This window comes from Podarcis raffonei, chromosome 10 (assembly GCF_027172205.1).
Source record: "Podarcis raffonei isolate rPodRaf1 chromosome 10, rPodRaf1.pri, whole genome shotgun sequence".
NCBI lineage: Eukaryota > Metazoa > Chordata > Lepidosauria > Squamata > Lacertidae > Podarcis > Podarcis raffonei.
Genome location: NC_070611.1, coordinates 54293250 through 54308373, shown reverse-complemented (window position 1 = coordinate 54308373; position 15124 = coordinate 54293250). Strand labels below are relative to the sequence as shown.

Sequence of the window (15124 nt, the reverse complement as noted above, 5' to 3'; positions counted from 1 at the left end):
AAAAGACTGCTGGCATAGCAGCCTGACCTGTCCAAATAAACTGCATTACGTGGGTTCGCCATGGTGCAGCATTCCATACGCACCAGTATTCTTACACCTTTTAGCTCCAAACTGTGGTTTGCAACTATGATTAAGAATTTTGCAAACTGTGATTTATAGTTACCTGCAGTTTGTGAAAGTTGACATAATGCTGCATCATGGTCAGCTCTGAACATGAAAGGGAAGTGGAGGAGTATGTGAGCATGTGGGGTCCTTCTGATCTCCTGTGTTGGCAAAGCTGGCTTCTTGACTTGGAAACATGCATCATAGATCATAGAATCATGGAGTTGGAAGGAACCTCTTGGGTTCAACCCCCTGAAATGCAGGATTTTTTTGCCCAAGGGGGGGCTTGAACCCACAACACTGAGACGAAGTCTTGTGCTCTACCAACTCAACATGTGTTTCTATAGAAACAGAAGAAGCATCTTTTTAGTCTGATGTTCACAGATTACATATAATATATTCTTATTCTAAACAAATAATGAGTTTACTGTCCCCAGCAATAGCTCACGCAGTGAAACCCTTTCATCATCTGGTTCTAGAATGCCAAGTGCATTAAAATGTGCAGTACTAGATATGTTTTCTTTACTGTCTATTCAGAATGAGCTATAGCTCTAAATGGCGAGCTTTCATTCAGGAGACTTTTACTTACTAGATCTTAGCAATGCTATCCATTTCAGAATTTCCCAAAGGTTTGGTGGTTTTTTGCTTTTTACACATTCTGTAAAATGTGTCTGATCAGTAGCCCTCAGAATACCATCATTTCCAGTATGAAGTTAACTATGCTATTCCTTGCTGAATCTTGATTGGAGTATCAGTTAAGCTCCCAGCCTCTTGGCCTGTTGTTCCAAATCTTCCTGGTGAGCTTGGTGTCCCTTTCAAGGCCCTGAAATAGGCTCCAGAATGCTAGAGCCATTTAGCAGATGGCTGTTAAGATTTGGTGCTCTCTGGCATGCACATATAGGGCCTATTATGGTTGGTAGGAAACAGTCACACCCAACAAAGAACAGAGAATTCCTTTACCATGCAAGAAGGCCAAGCAGACCAATCAGCAGATCACTGGACTTTCTATGGCACTGTGTTAGAGGGTGATTGCCAGGCCAATCTGATTGTACCTGACGAAGGTACAGGGTGAAACTCTCTGTTCAGGACTGAAAGTCTTAGCCTGCTTTGTGATTGTATTGTGATAAGAAATAGATCCATCCTGAATAAATAGATCATCCTGATTTCACATATCTTGATCTGCCCAAATAGCTGTAGTTGTGTAGTATCCTAAGAATCTCAATTTAGTTTTTGTCACTAATGGTAAAGCAAAAGAATCTGTTAGCTTCTTTCAAATATCATTGAGGAATTGCATTTGGAAAGCTGCAGGGAAGCTTCTAAGACAGGCAGATGTGCTTAAGTTACCTTCTGGCCTTCCTTCTCAATCTGGGAAAGTTGAGGAGTCGGGTGGGTGTGCCTAGGACCCCCTCCCCAGTTTAAGCCTCAAATAATTCCCTTTGAGAGGTTAACAGTTGGAAGATGAAGCTTAGGAACAAACTGAAATTAATGCTTCATCGACTTTTATCTATGATTTATTCCTGAATATTATTTGTACCCCCATTAAACATTAAGCAATGTTCAACATTGCTTCTCAGGGTAGGTTACAATGTTTATCTGTTTGAAAATGTGTTTTCTTAAGTGTCCTTTAGAAGGTGCAGTATAAAATTCATAGCTTGGGCTAATAAATAATTTTAGGGTAATTGCTTATAATATATTATACCACCTTGAACTTACGGATAAATGAGATGTTTGCCTTTCTGAAAGTTATTGCAAAGATACACTGGACTCTAATAGATTTCTTGTTTTAATCTTTTCATGTGTGTGATACTGTTGAATTGCTGTTTTGTTTTTATTTCTCTTATTGAAGCTAGCCTAATATTTGTTAGAAGAAATATTGAAAACTTTGACTACAGTAATCTTTACCTTTTTAAAAAAATGCAATTTATAACTACTGGCAAGTAATACTAGCCTGTTAATTCACATACCAATTTGTTCTATAGAGAAGTTCAGTTACATCAGAAGCTTTGTCTTGTGTCTTTTGTAGTGCAGCTGCCCACCTTAATAACTGTCAGATAACATTGGCTGCTTTCCAAAGTGGTCACTGAGCTTGAAGAAACAGGTGTGTACACATGGAGAGAATGATATGCATCATTCCGCACAGAAATATGCACACCCAAGGCACACACTAAAAGACTGCCACATGGAAGTCTCCTTTAAGTGGTTGCCTATGGCAGCTGCCTTGCTACAGCAAGCTGTTTTTGTGTATAATCCAGGCTCTTAATATTTGCTATACAGAAAATGTACCAAGTCTTTGTGATGAGCTGCCACATAAAATGGTTTGGAGTATGAAGCCAGTTTTTGGTTTTGTTTTTTAAAAAGAGCCGTTGAAAGTGGTTTCTGTGTTTCGGCCATCCTGTGTGCACTGAACCTTCTCTAGACTGTGATCCAGGCAAAGCATAAACTTTGTTGCCAGGCCCATTGAAACCCTTTTTATCATGAAGTAGGACACAAGCTGTTTGATTACTGTGCAGTTTCGCTTGTGGTGTATGCTTCAGTTCTGCGTGACATGTTTTCCAACTTAAGTTTCAGATATCATACTACTTCTGAGTAGTAAACTGCAACTTGCAGTTGTGTTGAGAGAGATGGATGACAGTCAAGCATATATTGTAGTAATGCCCTTCTGCTCCTTTGATTAGTTGGAGTAATACAATCCATTGGTTTTGAAACAACGAAAGCTTAATGAGTTCAGAATGCCTAGATGAAATTACTAATACTCTGTCAGCGGCTCAATGTGGAGAATTAAATTTATTTTTTTATTTTAAAAAACCCATAAAGAACAGTAGCTTCAGTGGACACAAGATTTCATAAATACAATTAGTAGTAAACTCTTTCAGATGTTCAAAATAATACATGCTTTGAAGCATGTTCATCTAGGCATGGTTGGAACCCCCCCCCCAATACCTTTCAGACCTTCCTACGCAACATGGAAAGGTTGGGCTGAAGTGGTCCGGCTGTAGCATGCTTCACACATTATTTTTGAATGCTTGAAGTGTGCTGTCATGGTTGACAGTTGGAAGGTGAAAGATAGGAATAAGATACTAGGTGGAATTCAGTGTTGCACTCTTCCAATCGTTCCACCTGTGCATGCATTTCAACTTACCAAATAGAACAACCCTCTTCTCCTCCCACAATGTGCTATTCTGAGGGTTCTTCTGATCTTCCACTTGAACCAATTTTGGGGGGTGCAGGTGGAAGAGGAGGGAAAACTCTCTTATGCAAGTGGAAGCCCTTGCATAGGTCTTCCACTGACGGAGCTGGTTTAGTGAATTCTGTCCCCTGAATGTAATGCTTGAATTAAGAATGGCTAGGGAAATGATATAAATTCTAAATTTAGGGATTTTAATCAACATCTTTCTTTTACGGATATATCCACCACCTAAAATAATTAAATCAGTATACCTTTTTAGTGTGAGAGAGAATTTAAATAAGAAGCTTGCCCCAGATGGAAATTTGTGGACCCCATATAAACCATGCTGAGATCCTAGAGTAAAGAAGGGACTGCAAATTGTTATAAATGCTTGTAGAGCAGGAGTAGCCAATGTGGTGCTCTCCAGATGTTGTTGGACTACAGCTCCCATCAGCTCCAGGAATGATGAGAGTTGTAGTGCAAGGGCTACTTTGGTTCTCCCTTTTGAGAGTACAGTATGGCCTGGTTCCAAGCATGTTTTTCTGAAATAGAGAACAAACCCTGGAGCTGAGCACCTCTCTTCTAGCACTGCTCCCTTCAGTACTTTATTTCTTGCTTGTATTAAGCCAGAGTTTCTCTTCTGTCTCAACCATGGCTTTATGGCAGTTTACAGACCAGAAATATAAGCTAGAAGTCATAAGCCAGAAATGATGCAGCAAGAGGGGGAGGGAATACTCTGCCCAATGTTTGTTCCTGTTACTATTAAACTATGGTTTATGAAGCCTGGAACTATTATCCAGCTGTAACTTTAAGAAAATGTTACGAATTGTAATATTTGGCTCGTAATAGATTTTTCATGCAAATGAGTTCTATTGCTTCAGTTCTGAGTGTAAATGTAGTCTAGACTTTATATTAGTTTCTTTAATGATGCCATCACCCAGCTCATTTATAAATGGGTTTTTTCCCCAATTCAGGGCAGAGGATGATTTATTCACTAATTAATAGCAGGCAGCTTGTCAGAAACTGTCTGAGATCCAGTCTGGTGATGTGATACTTGGACTTGGAGACCTGAGGTCAAATCTTTGATTAGTTGTGAAGCTTCTCTAGGGTTAATCCACACTATTTAAAGTACATGGCTTCCCCTAAAGGATCTTGTGAACTGTAACTTGTTAAGAGTGCTGAGAACTGTAGCTTTTGGAGAAAGCAAGTACTTCAGTTGTATGATGTGCATATGTGACCTTGGACCCAACCATGCATGTTTAAGCATATCTTTCCTTATGGGATTTTTAAAAGAGAAAACTGGATAGTTCTCTTAAATGTCTTGAGGAAAGGGCCAGGTACAAATGTGGTAGTTGCAATTAATTTTAGAAGCTAATGTTTTAATCCTTACTATCTAGTGAAGAAGAGAAGGAACTGGCACAGACATGACTATACAGAATTTGATGATGGTTCCAAGCCAGTACAAGCTGGAACAAGAACATTTGTTAAACAGCTACGTGCTCGCTCCTTCCCAAGGTAAGATAAGTTGCATTAGAACATATATAAGAGCAGGTGCAGAAAGTCTTGTCATTTTTTCTAGCTCCTTCAAACAACAGTTTTGTCTTCAAGCCATAAACTTTAACACACTAAAAATAATGGGCAGCTGAATGTCTTTTTGGCTAAGACATCTAATGGTGATGGTGATATTAATTACTATTACTATTATTCATACAATTTGAAGTATTTATAATTAAAATTATCATTAATACATTTATTTATATCCTACCCTTTTCTCTGAAGGGACTCAGTATTTATAACCTGCCCTTCATTGAATGCTTTCAATCCCAGAATGGGGAACAATCAAATAAAGTAATAAAAATATGCAAAGAAGTAGTATACAAGAATTACAAAATCCATAAAAACAGGGCTATTAAATAACAAACAAATTAATAGCTCCAACATAATGCAAACAAAGCTAAACTACGAGAGCAACAATTCAGATTTCCAGCTGACACTGGAGATACCAGTACTGCAAGAATTCTATTGACTTCAGTTGTTGCAGTGCTGATTTACAATGGTAGTAGTAAATGAAGCTACTATAAACACCCAGCTTAAGTATCTATATGCTATAACTGTTAGGGAGAATGAAAGCCTTAAATTTCAGAAATTGCATTGAAATTACTTGCTGCTCTTCTGGATTAGGTGTGATTAAATACTCAGGTTTTACTGTCATTTAGTTTTCAAATGTTAAAAAGTATTGTTGTTTTTTGTAGTGCTGATGACATCATTTTGAAAATGCATGGCAGCCAGTTGACACAAAGATACCTGGAGAAGCATGGGTTTGATGTTCCCATTATGGTTCCTAAATTAGATGGCCTAGGTCTCAGGCTTCCTCCCTCTACTTTCTCTGTTCTGGATGTGGAACGATACGTAGGTATGGTCTGTTATGAAGAACGGTAAAAACATGTGCAGTAATTAAAATGGTAATAAAACCACGTTTACTGTAATTAGAAATGGGGCTACCTAAACTGATGTATGCAGTCACTAATGGAGTTTAGCCTTTGTCACTCTGCTCTGTGAATGTGGTATGCAGAATACTAACATGTCAACTCTTAGTCAGTGCAATGCAAGCAACTTTGTGGACAACTTGTGTGTAGCTTTAGGGCCCCTTCAAATTAGAACAAAAAAGCGAAAGCAGCCTTTTGGAAAGATGAATATTCACACCTGGAAGTTTAGACATTACATTTCTTTGCCTGCATCTTTACTGTGATAAGGTTTGAGAACATTTAGTTTAAGCTGAGTTCTCTACACTTTACAGTTTCAAAGATGAAAGCTTTTAAATGTGTGATCCAGTGTTGTGCAAGCAGGTTTCTCTTTGCTTCTGTCTTGCTTCCTTCAAATTGTTCCAGAAGGGTTCCCTGTTGTCAGGGGCAGGTTTTGGGGGATTCAGATAGGAAATGAGAGCCCCCTTGTGTACTGAGGCCCATTCTGCTCATGCACAGACATCATTAGATGACACCCTCTATATTTAGACTACACATCAGATTTAGTGAGATTACTCCAACAGTAAAAGTGTGATATCTACATTATCACTATCTCTGAAATTGTAGTTCTAGGTTGCTGGTAAGACTGATCACTTTGTTGGGTAGTGAGGGATAACCTTCAGGTTTCTATGAATTTCCTCAGTGCTTCACAGTTATTCCTTTTACCTTAAGAGAGCATTACAATATAATAAAATATGCCTTGTTCTATATAACTTAATTGTTGCTTATTTTTTAGATTACTAATTACTCCTTTTTAAGAACACTAGAAATGTTATAGAAAGCAATATTTTGCCAAAATCCCTAGATGTGACTTTCAGTTATGTTTATTGGTGATCCTTGTTTTCTTTTTTACAGGTGGTGATAAAGTGATAGATGTTATTGATGTGGCAAGACAAGCAGACAGTAAAATGAAGCTCCATAATTATGTTAAGTATTTCACAAATCCTGACAGACCAAAAGTATTAAATGTGATCAGCCTTGAATTTTCAGACACAAAGTGAGTATATGGTTTTTACACATTTGTTTTGAAATCCTATATCAGGAAGTGGATTACAATATAATTCCCTGGCTTCTTAAAGGGTTGCTCTAATTAAGTAGGAAAATCAGTCTTGGAGGCTGGCATTTGGCAATATGGAGATTGGCAAATGAAAGTACAGTGGTACCTCAGGTTACATACGCTTCAGGTTACATGCGCTTCAGGTTACAGACTCTGTTAACACAGAAATATTGCTTCAGGTTAAGAACTTTGCTTCAGGATGAGAACAGAAATCGTGTTCCAGTGGTGCGGCAGCAGCAGAAGGCCCCATTAGCTAAAGTGGTGCTTCAGGTTAAGAACAGTTTCAGGTTAAGTACGGACCTCCGGAATTAATTAAGTACTTAACCCAAGGTACCACTATAAATATAATTGGCCTGCTTTTCATGTCATATTCAACCATACTTTACAACTATGGTTGATTGTAAACTAGCAGCATAAAGGTCCACCTTGCTTAAAATTCCCCAGGGTCCTACTGCTTCTGCTATGCTGCAGGTAAGCAAGCCCAAGTCTGGCTTCTTGTGTCATCCAAACCTGCAGTTTGGAGGAAATGAGCAATGGGTTTAGTTGACACAACAAGTAAGATTTGGGCTTGTTTAATCTGTGCAATGGTAGCAGTGTATTGGGAACTTTTGAACAGTGTACAGTAGCATGCACTCATTCACATTAAGCCATAGTTTGTTTTATCTTGTGGTTTAATGTGATATGTAAAGTAGGTCACAGTAATTTGATTATGATACCTTTGTCTAAAACTTAGCAGGAATTACCCTAAAATAACTTTGTTTGAAGGAATGAATGAGTACCATTTGATCTTTTAAGGGCAGCATCTGAGAATATGCTAAATATTAATTGGTTATATGAACCGCCATCGCCACTTTTGACTTCTGTAGAGCTACTGTACTTAATTGGTGCAGATAAAAACGTCGTAGACACTGGTTGTATCTGTGTACCTTCACTAAAATTCATTCACTGTGTTCTTATCTATTATTGTATGTGTTTCTTCTTTTAAGGATGTCTGAATTAGTGGAAGTCCCTGAAATCGCCAGAAAACTTTCTTGGGTTGAAAACTACTGGCCAGATGATTCAGTCTTTCCTAAGCCTTTTGTTCAGAAGTACTGCTTAATGGGAGTTCAAGATAGCTACACAGATTTCCATATTGATTTTGGGGGCACCTCTGTCTGGTATCATGTTCTCTGGGTAAGATAACACTGCTGATTTCTAAATATAGAATGTACAGTATTCATAATAGGTTTAAAAATAATAATCTTGAAGGGTTCTTGCATGCACCAGCCTGGTTCCAACATAACACTAAACTAAACTACAGCTTTGCTCAAATGAGGAAATGTGAGATGAGATTGTGTCTGCTTTGCTCCTTCCCAGTCATTTTGCTGCTTTAATGCGCTAAGTTGTGGTTTGGCTTAATGTTGTGTGCAATATTTCCAGTCAAAAGTGAGCTGTAACTAAGGTTTGTCCTGTGTCTTACAGTTTGTCTGGGAGAGCTAAACCATGAGCCCAGGTTTGGACAACACGCTAAGCCAAACCACAGTTTCATACAGCACAATGCAGCAGCACAATGATTGGGTAGGAGCTAAATGGCTCGTGTTTGCTCATTATTATTATTATTATTATTAATTGAATTTACATATTGCCCTATACCTGAAGGTCTCAGGGTGGTTATGAATGACACTGTTGAAACTGTTAGTTCAATTAAGGTTTTAAGTTTAACCACACTGGGCATTTTGTGACTATTGGCCTGAGAGTTTTAAAATTTTTATTCTGAACACTAATGGGTGTGATAGCTGGAAAAGCTAATAAAAACTGATCTCTTCCAACTTCATGCTATTGAGTTGTCTGTTTTGCTATGCCCAGAACATTATTACTAGGCCTATCATGTTCAGTTGGGAAGGAACCTAAGCATTTTTATTCCTATACCCCATTCCCAACTTACCAAACCTGATGCACTCAAAATGATGTTGGGCTGTAATAGGGTTGATTGGAATTGCTGTCCAACAACATCTCGGGGCCACCAGTTCGGGAAAGCCTGCTTGATCCCATAATCTTGTACCTCTCCTTAATTGCTACTATCACAGTTTTATTGTGTATCAGAGACAAATTTAACCTCATTCAATATTTTTTATGTATAGGGTGAAAAGATATTCTACTTGATCAAACCTACTGATGAAAATTTGGCAATCTACGAATCTTGGAGTTCATCTGTCACCCAGAGTGAAGTGTATTTTGGAGATAAAGTTGACAAGTGTTACAAGTGTGTAGTGAAGCAAGGACATACTTTATTTGTTCCCACAGGTAAAATGCTTTCCTCAAGGAATAATCATGCTCATATCTGTTGAGTTTGGTGGCTGGTGTTCAGAGGACTCTTTAATATTCAATTAAAAAAATATGCTAATGTGTTTAGCAATTATGACCCAATTTAGGATAAGGAAGTTGAGAAATTATTAAAAGTTCCCACTCAGAGGCTGCCTGCTGTGTCTGAAAGATTCGCTGTTCTGGACTTGATGCCTGTTCAGATCATTGACTCACACAGACATACAAGGTCTAGACTCCTCTGAGTGTGAGTAACTTCTTTTTCTCACACTCGAGTCTACTTTGAATGTAAAAATAAAGGGTTTCAAAGATTTTTAACTAGGAAACTAAGTATGCCTTAGGTAGTTCTATTTGAAAAGGAACATTTTAAAGCAAAATAATTTAATGTGCAGTGTGTTACGGCAACGACTATGTAACCCTTGTCAACAAAATAAAATATATCTCTGATACTGGGATTTAGCAAATCCTTTGGGAGAGAGCAGTGTGAAATAGTCACCAAGAATATCTCATTATGTCTTTTTCAAACTTGCCTTATTGATGCCAGTACCATGAGGTCACTTATGGTCATGCTTGACTTGTGACAATTCTTTTAGTATGTAAGGTCACATTTATGAGGGATTTATAGGTTGCTACAACCACCACCTTGAAGTGTGCCTGAAAAACTGCCAAACACAGTGCAGATCTTATTACTGGTAAAATGTCCTTCCTAATGTGAAAGAGGGAACCACATTCTTCAGCCAAGAGCTCAGCACAGATGGTATTGTAGAAGTCTAGTCATGGTGTTATGAGAACATAATGGACTCCAGGGCTCCAGAGAAAAAAAATCCAGAGAAGCAATGACCATCCCTCCACTTCTGTGCTGTCTTTTAGAATTTCTGACTGCATTAACTGACCTATTTTGAGCATATATATTGGATATTCTCTTCCATGTACCACTTAATGATTACACATGGGGTGGTTTTTAAATACTGTGCAAGAAACTAACACAAGAAAAATAATAAATTGCAATTATACGAGCTAAGGAGGTTTCTGATACTAGGGTTAAACTCTTTAGACAGTGTTTCCATTCAGTGTGCCATAGACTTCCGTTTCAAGATTGAATTAGATAAAATAAACACTTTTGACTTTTATCCTGGTACTTCAGTTTGTTCCCAGCTGGAGCTGGAAGAGGCTTGGATTTTGGGATTCTCCATTTTCACACACTTTCTTCACAAAACTGCTACACTTAGACAGTTTAATAGGATGTGCATGTCTTTCACCCAGTGTGATTAGTGATGCCAGTATTGTTACAAAACATTATATTGGAGGTCTTCAAAGTATCAGTCCTATCCTGTGTTTTGTTGAAGTCCAAAATGTAGGGCATGTGAAATATTTTGTAGCAGGGATACTCAGGTTCTACTTACCTGTCATTTCAGGCTGGATTCATGCTGTGCTCACTTCTCAGGACTGTATGGCTTTTGGAGGAAACTTTTTGCACAACCTCAATATTGGCATGCAGCTCAGGTTTGTACTGGAGCTTTCTCTTTTTATTATGTATCTTCTCCCATAAGCTTGAAAATATTTTTGTCATTCAGTTGATACATAATTGATTAAATGAGATTACATGGCACAAGACACTAATAAAAGAGACAATGCTGCTATTCTGCCAGGGGTGGACTGAATATTACAAGAATTATTTCCAGATAGAAATGAATAGTTTGTTCTGTTCCACTTGCCTTTGAAATTAAACAAGATAACATGGAAGATTACATCAGAACAAACTGAAATTTGGCAAGCAAAACTCAGGAACTGGAAAATAAATTCTAATTCCTGCATTACTTGAGAGTAAACTTTTTGTTCTAAGCATACCATAATGGCATAAGTTGCTTGAATTCTGTCTGTTTAAAGTTGGGTTTATATATTAGTATTATTAAGTCCAACGTCGCAGCTCAATATGCAACAGAGCTTCAAAAGAGATAAGTCCAGAGCTTAGAAAAGTTCTGCCCAATTTTGTCAAGTTTGATCTTACTACTCTTGACTATAAATCTTGATGTATCTTGTTTGTCATGGACTGCTTCATTTTGCTGCACACCATATAATTTAGGTGAACACAGTTACAGTGATAAATATTCACACAAAATAATCCTTCTAAATTGTTTATTTAGGTGTTATGAAATGGAGAAAAGGCTAAAAACCCCAGATCTTTTCAAATTCCCTTTCTTTGAAGCCATCTGTTGGTTTGTGGCCAAAAACTTACTGGAAACTTTGAAAGGTAACTCATTTCATGTTTTAAGAAGAACGTGAGGCTAGACTTTTTCTACCATTTGCGGGAAGACCCATGTCTAATGTACGTCAGTCAAACAAGACATAAGTTACTCATAGTTTATAACTGGAAAATGTAAGTGTAGCTGCTTTGTTCAGTTTTGATATGACAGAAGCTTTATGGATTAAAAGCATTTGTAGTAAATGATACACATATGATTCATGTGCAGCGGAGTACAAAGGCTTTGACAAAGAAGGCATATGAACCTTTTTCTTTAGAGTGTCCTATGTATCTTTAAATATGTGTCAACTGCAGTTATTTATGTGGAAGTGAAAATATATTTGTTTCAGGACCACATTCATGCACAGCCCTCTAAAGTTACAGTTGTCACCTCACTCAAATTATTAACTTGTACGCTGCTTCCCTTAGTCTCTATTAGTCAATACTCTATGCACCTCCATTTAGATTCTCTGCCAGTCTCCCCCAAAATAGCTTTTTTCTTAGTAATAAGACTCACATTTATAAAGTAAATGTAGTTCAAATAGCTGAACTGGGAACTAATAGAAGTTCAAGAAACTGAGGAAAGCAACTGAAGCTGACAAGTAACTAGACTGTTAGCCAACTGCACAACAGGAGGCTGAACATAAAGCTTAAAAAGTCCACCTCTAACCCCAAAACTGTTCTGATAATACTATGTGGGAAGGATATGCTTTTGTGAGTATGCACATGTACAAGAAATGTCCATGGCCACCGCCTTAGCACTGAACCCAGGCAGCCAAGTCTTCTTTTTTAATCTGATTGAAAAATCATTTCACTTAGCCACCACCCTGTCAAGGGAGCTTCTACCCAAAGGTATGCACATAGCAGAGAGTTCACTCTATATTGTCAAAGATAACACTTAAAGTTGCTTCTATGGCTCCAGATACCTACACACACCAGTCTAGTGTCTAGGCAGCTACTCGCAGGTCCACTCTCTATGGAGCAGTTGCAGCAACTGGCGATCACTCCTCCCGCCACCATTTTATGTACCTTCCCATAATAGGCTGTTTACCCATAGCCAGAGACTACACCTGTATAGAAGCTTGCTCTGCTCTTTGCACTTCATTCCTCTGCTGGTTCTGGGAGACTATGGTGCAGGAGAGGGTGGGGAGACACCCTGCTCTTCACTTGCCTGGCCTGCCTCTTCCTCCAACTCTGAAACTTTCTCTTCCTGTTTCCTGGCTGGTACAGGACCTTTGGTGCTTCTCATTGGCTTTCCTTTGGAAGCTAAAGGGCTGCCCCTAAGTCTAAAGAAAGCCTAGTGAACATGCACCTCAGTAGGTTTCTAGTTTTACTTCACGCTCTCCCCTGCTGATAACAAAGTTTGGAAAGTTACTTTCTACTGAGGCTGAGACTGACTAAAGTCCACTTCATGTGTAGCTTGGTTACTGAATCCCATAGATCCATTTGCTCTGAAGATCCATTGGCATGTGGCTTGGCAAACCACTGTTTGGTTTATGTAGGCAATCCTGTAAAAACTGGGGGGTGGGGAAATTCTCCTTTGGGCCAGGGGTTGGCCATGATGGCTTTCAACTCCTTTTCTTTCCTAGAAGTTAATGAATTAAACGATTCATTTACATTACAAAACAGTTATTGTAGGAATGTACAGTTGTGTGGCATGCTGTCACTGCTAATTAATGACCAGACATATTGTAGTAATTTATAAAAGTTTGTTTTTTAAAAAAGGCTCTTTTTGAACTTTGTAAGTGTTGATGCTATAAACCCACAGTTTACTCTTCATTGTAGTTTTGAATGCATGAGTAACTTTTTACAGGTTTAAAGGTTGAGAGAGATGTAAATGTAAATACTCATTTGACATTTATATTAATCTAATGTGCAGTGTTTGTCTTTATTTCCAGAACTGAAAGAGGATGGTTTTTACCCTCAAACTTTCTTAGTACAAGGAGTGAAAGCTTTACTTACTGCTTTAAAGTTATGGATGAAAAAAGATGTAAGTTGAAATGTGTAGTCATAATTTTTAGTGGGATTTCTTTCTTTAAAAGAAAAGCCTTTAAAATGCAATACAGCTTCATAAAAATTCTGTATATGCTGCTGATTTGTATTTGGGGGAACTTAACTGCTTATTTTCCTGTTTTACTTAACAGCTGGTAACAGAACATGCCTTTGAAATTCCAGACAATATAAGGCCTGGACAGCTAATTAAAGAACTATCTAAAGTGATTCGTTCTGTAGAGGTAAGAATAAAATACACTGAATATGATTGCAAAATTTGGATAATCACATATGATTACTTTCAGCTTTTGGAGATGCTCTCCTTTAGTTGTGCTCCTCTCTCTTCAAAAATAACTGCTAGTTTGCTGAAATAATCACTTCCAAACTTTTATTACTCATGGTTGGCAAACTGTTTAGGTGCTTATGATTATAAGATACTTATCAAGTATAACCCACCCTATGGTCCTATCTTAGAATTCAAAGTTTAAGTAATCACATTATGGAGGAATTATAAAGGCAGTTTAGAGTGAATAATGAAATTTGAATTAAATCTTTAGCTGGAGCATAACATTCTCTTTCTCTTACATTTCAGTAGTGGACAGAGTCCCTTAGGGTGCTGTTGTAATAGACAATACAGGAAGAGGATGGAATAATCTAGTTGAAAGTCTTATACTGCTACTTGAAAGTGAAACTTTCTTTCACTTTAAATTGTGTGGAATTGTCAATATGGGCTGCTCTAAATAACTTTCTTTTATTTAAAGGAGGAGAACAGCAAACCAGTTAAAACTCAGGGAATTATTGGTGTGTGCCAAGTTTCGCGTTCATCAAATGAATCAGCCTCCGCCCATCATTCCAGACGAAAAGCAAGGAAGCTACGGGACCATGCCATCAAAACTCCATCTAATTTGGACATCTTGGAGCTCCACACAAGAGAAGTTCTCAAAAGACTAGAGATGTCCCCGTGGGAAGAGGCAAGTACAGAATTGCATATTGGAGCAAAGTAAAGCACAAGTAGAACATTTAATGTGCAGGGCAGAGGGCACACATAAAAATGGGAAGTTGTTGCATTTTTAAAACAAAGACTGTGGGAGGTATAATCATATCATCACTGGTTAATGTTCAATGAAAATATTATTCTCACTTTTCCACATCATTGAATACCACTGGTTTGGTGAGGAAATAGAGTTGTTGCACTACCCAAGCACATATATATATTGTACTGGACACCACAGGTAGGGAGGAGCGACCTCAAAATGCACTTTCCATTTTGGGTGTATGTGAATAGATGAATTTTGAATTAGCAAATATAGATGTAGTGTGGCAATAAACGTATACGGTATGGCTACAGTAAAAGAATGCTAAGCCTGGAATCAGACCTTTCAAATACTTCTCCATTTTACCCCAAAAAATCCAGGACAGACCATATTTTGGAAGTTGCCTCTACATACTCTCCTGTGATCTAAAAAAGTATTTGGTACCGGAGCTGTTTTAAGAAGAAAAATTAGAAGGGTTTTGCAGTAATGGTGGTCTTTCCCACTGGTATCACTTTTCCTTTAAAACATCTCATCCAAATCTCCAATTACCTCCCATTTCTGGAACCTTAAGTATATAATTCTGCTTGTTCCCAGTGTATAGTTTCTGGGATAGGTTTTTATAGGTGAGGATATATTAATTGCAATTTATCCCTCCAGGTGCCCACATTTGTGGGTTGAACAGTGTTTTAAAATCCTACCCCTAGCAGC

At 38.0% G+C, this 15124-nt stretch overlaps 1 protein-coding gene across 4 annotated transcripts in view; it reads left to right on the top strand.

Moving 5' to 3' along the window:
• The window catches only part of KDM7A (lysine demethylase 7A), a 46586-nt gene that overhangs the window by 16881 nt on the left and 14581 nt on the right, over nucleotides 1–15124 (top strand). For all 4 annotated transcript variants that reach the window (XM_053404737.1, XM_053404735.1, XM_053404736.1 and 1 more), the window contains 10 exons: nucleotides 4666–4783; nucleotides 5521–5681; nucleotides 6646–6787; nucleotides 7834–8020; nucleotides 8968–9130; nucleotides 10564–10651; nucleotides 11293–11399; nucleotides 13289–13380; nucleotides 13535–13624; nucleotides 14144–14353. In XM_053404737.1, coding sequence (XP_053260712.1) covers nucleotides 4666–4783; nucleotides 5521–5681; nucleotides 6646–6787; nucleotides 7834–8020; nucleotides 8968–9130; nucleotides 10564–10651; nucleotides 11293–11399; nucleotides 13289–13380; nucleotides 13535–13624; nucleotides 14144–14353 — 1358 coding nt within the window. The remainder of the gene's footprint in view (nucleotides 1–4665; nucleotides 4784–5520; nucleotides 5682–6645; nucleotides 6788–7833; nucleotides 8021–8967; nucleotides 9131–10563; nucleotides 10652–11292; nucleotides 11400–13288; nucleotides 13381–13534; nucleotides 13625–14143; nucleotides 14354–15124) is intronic.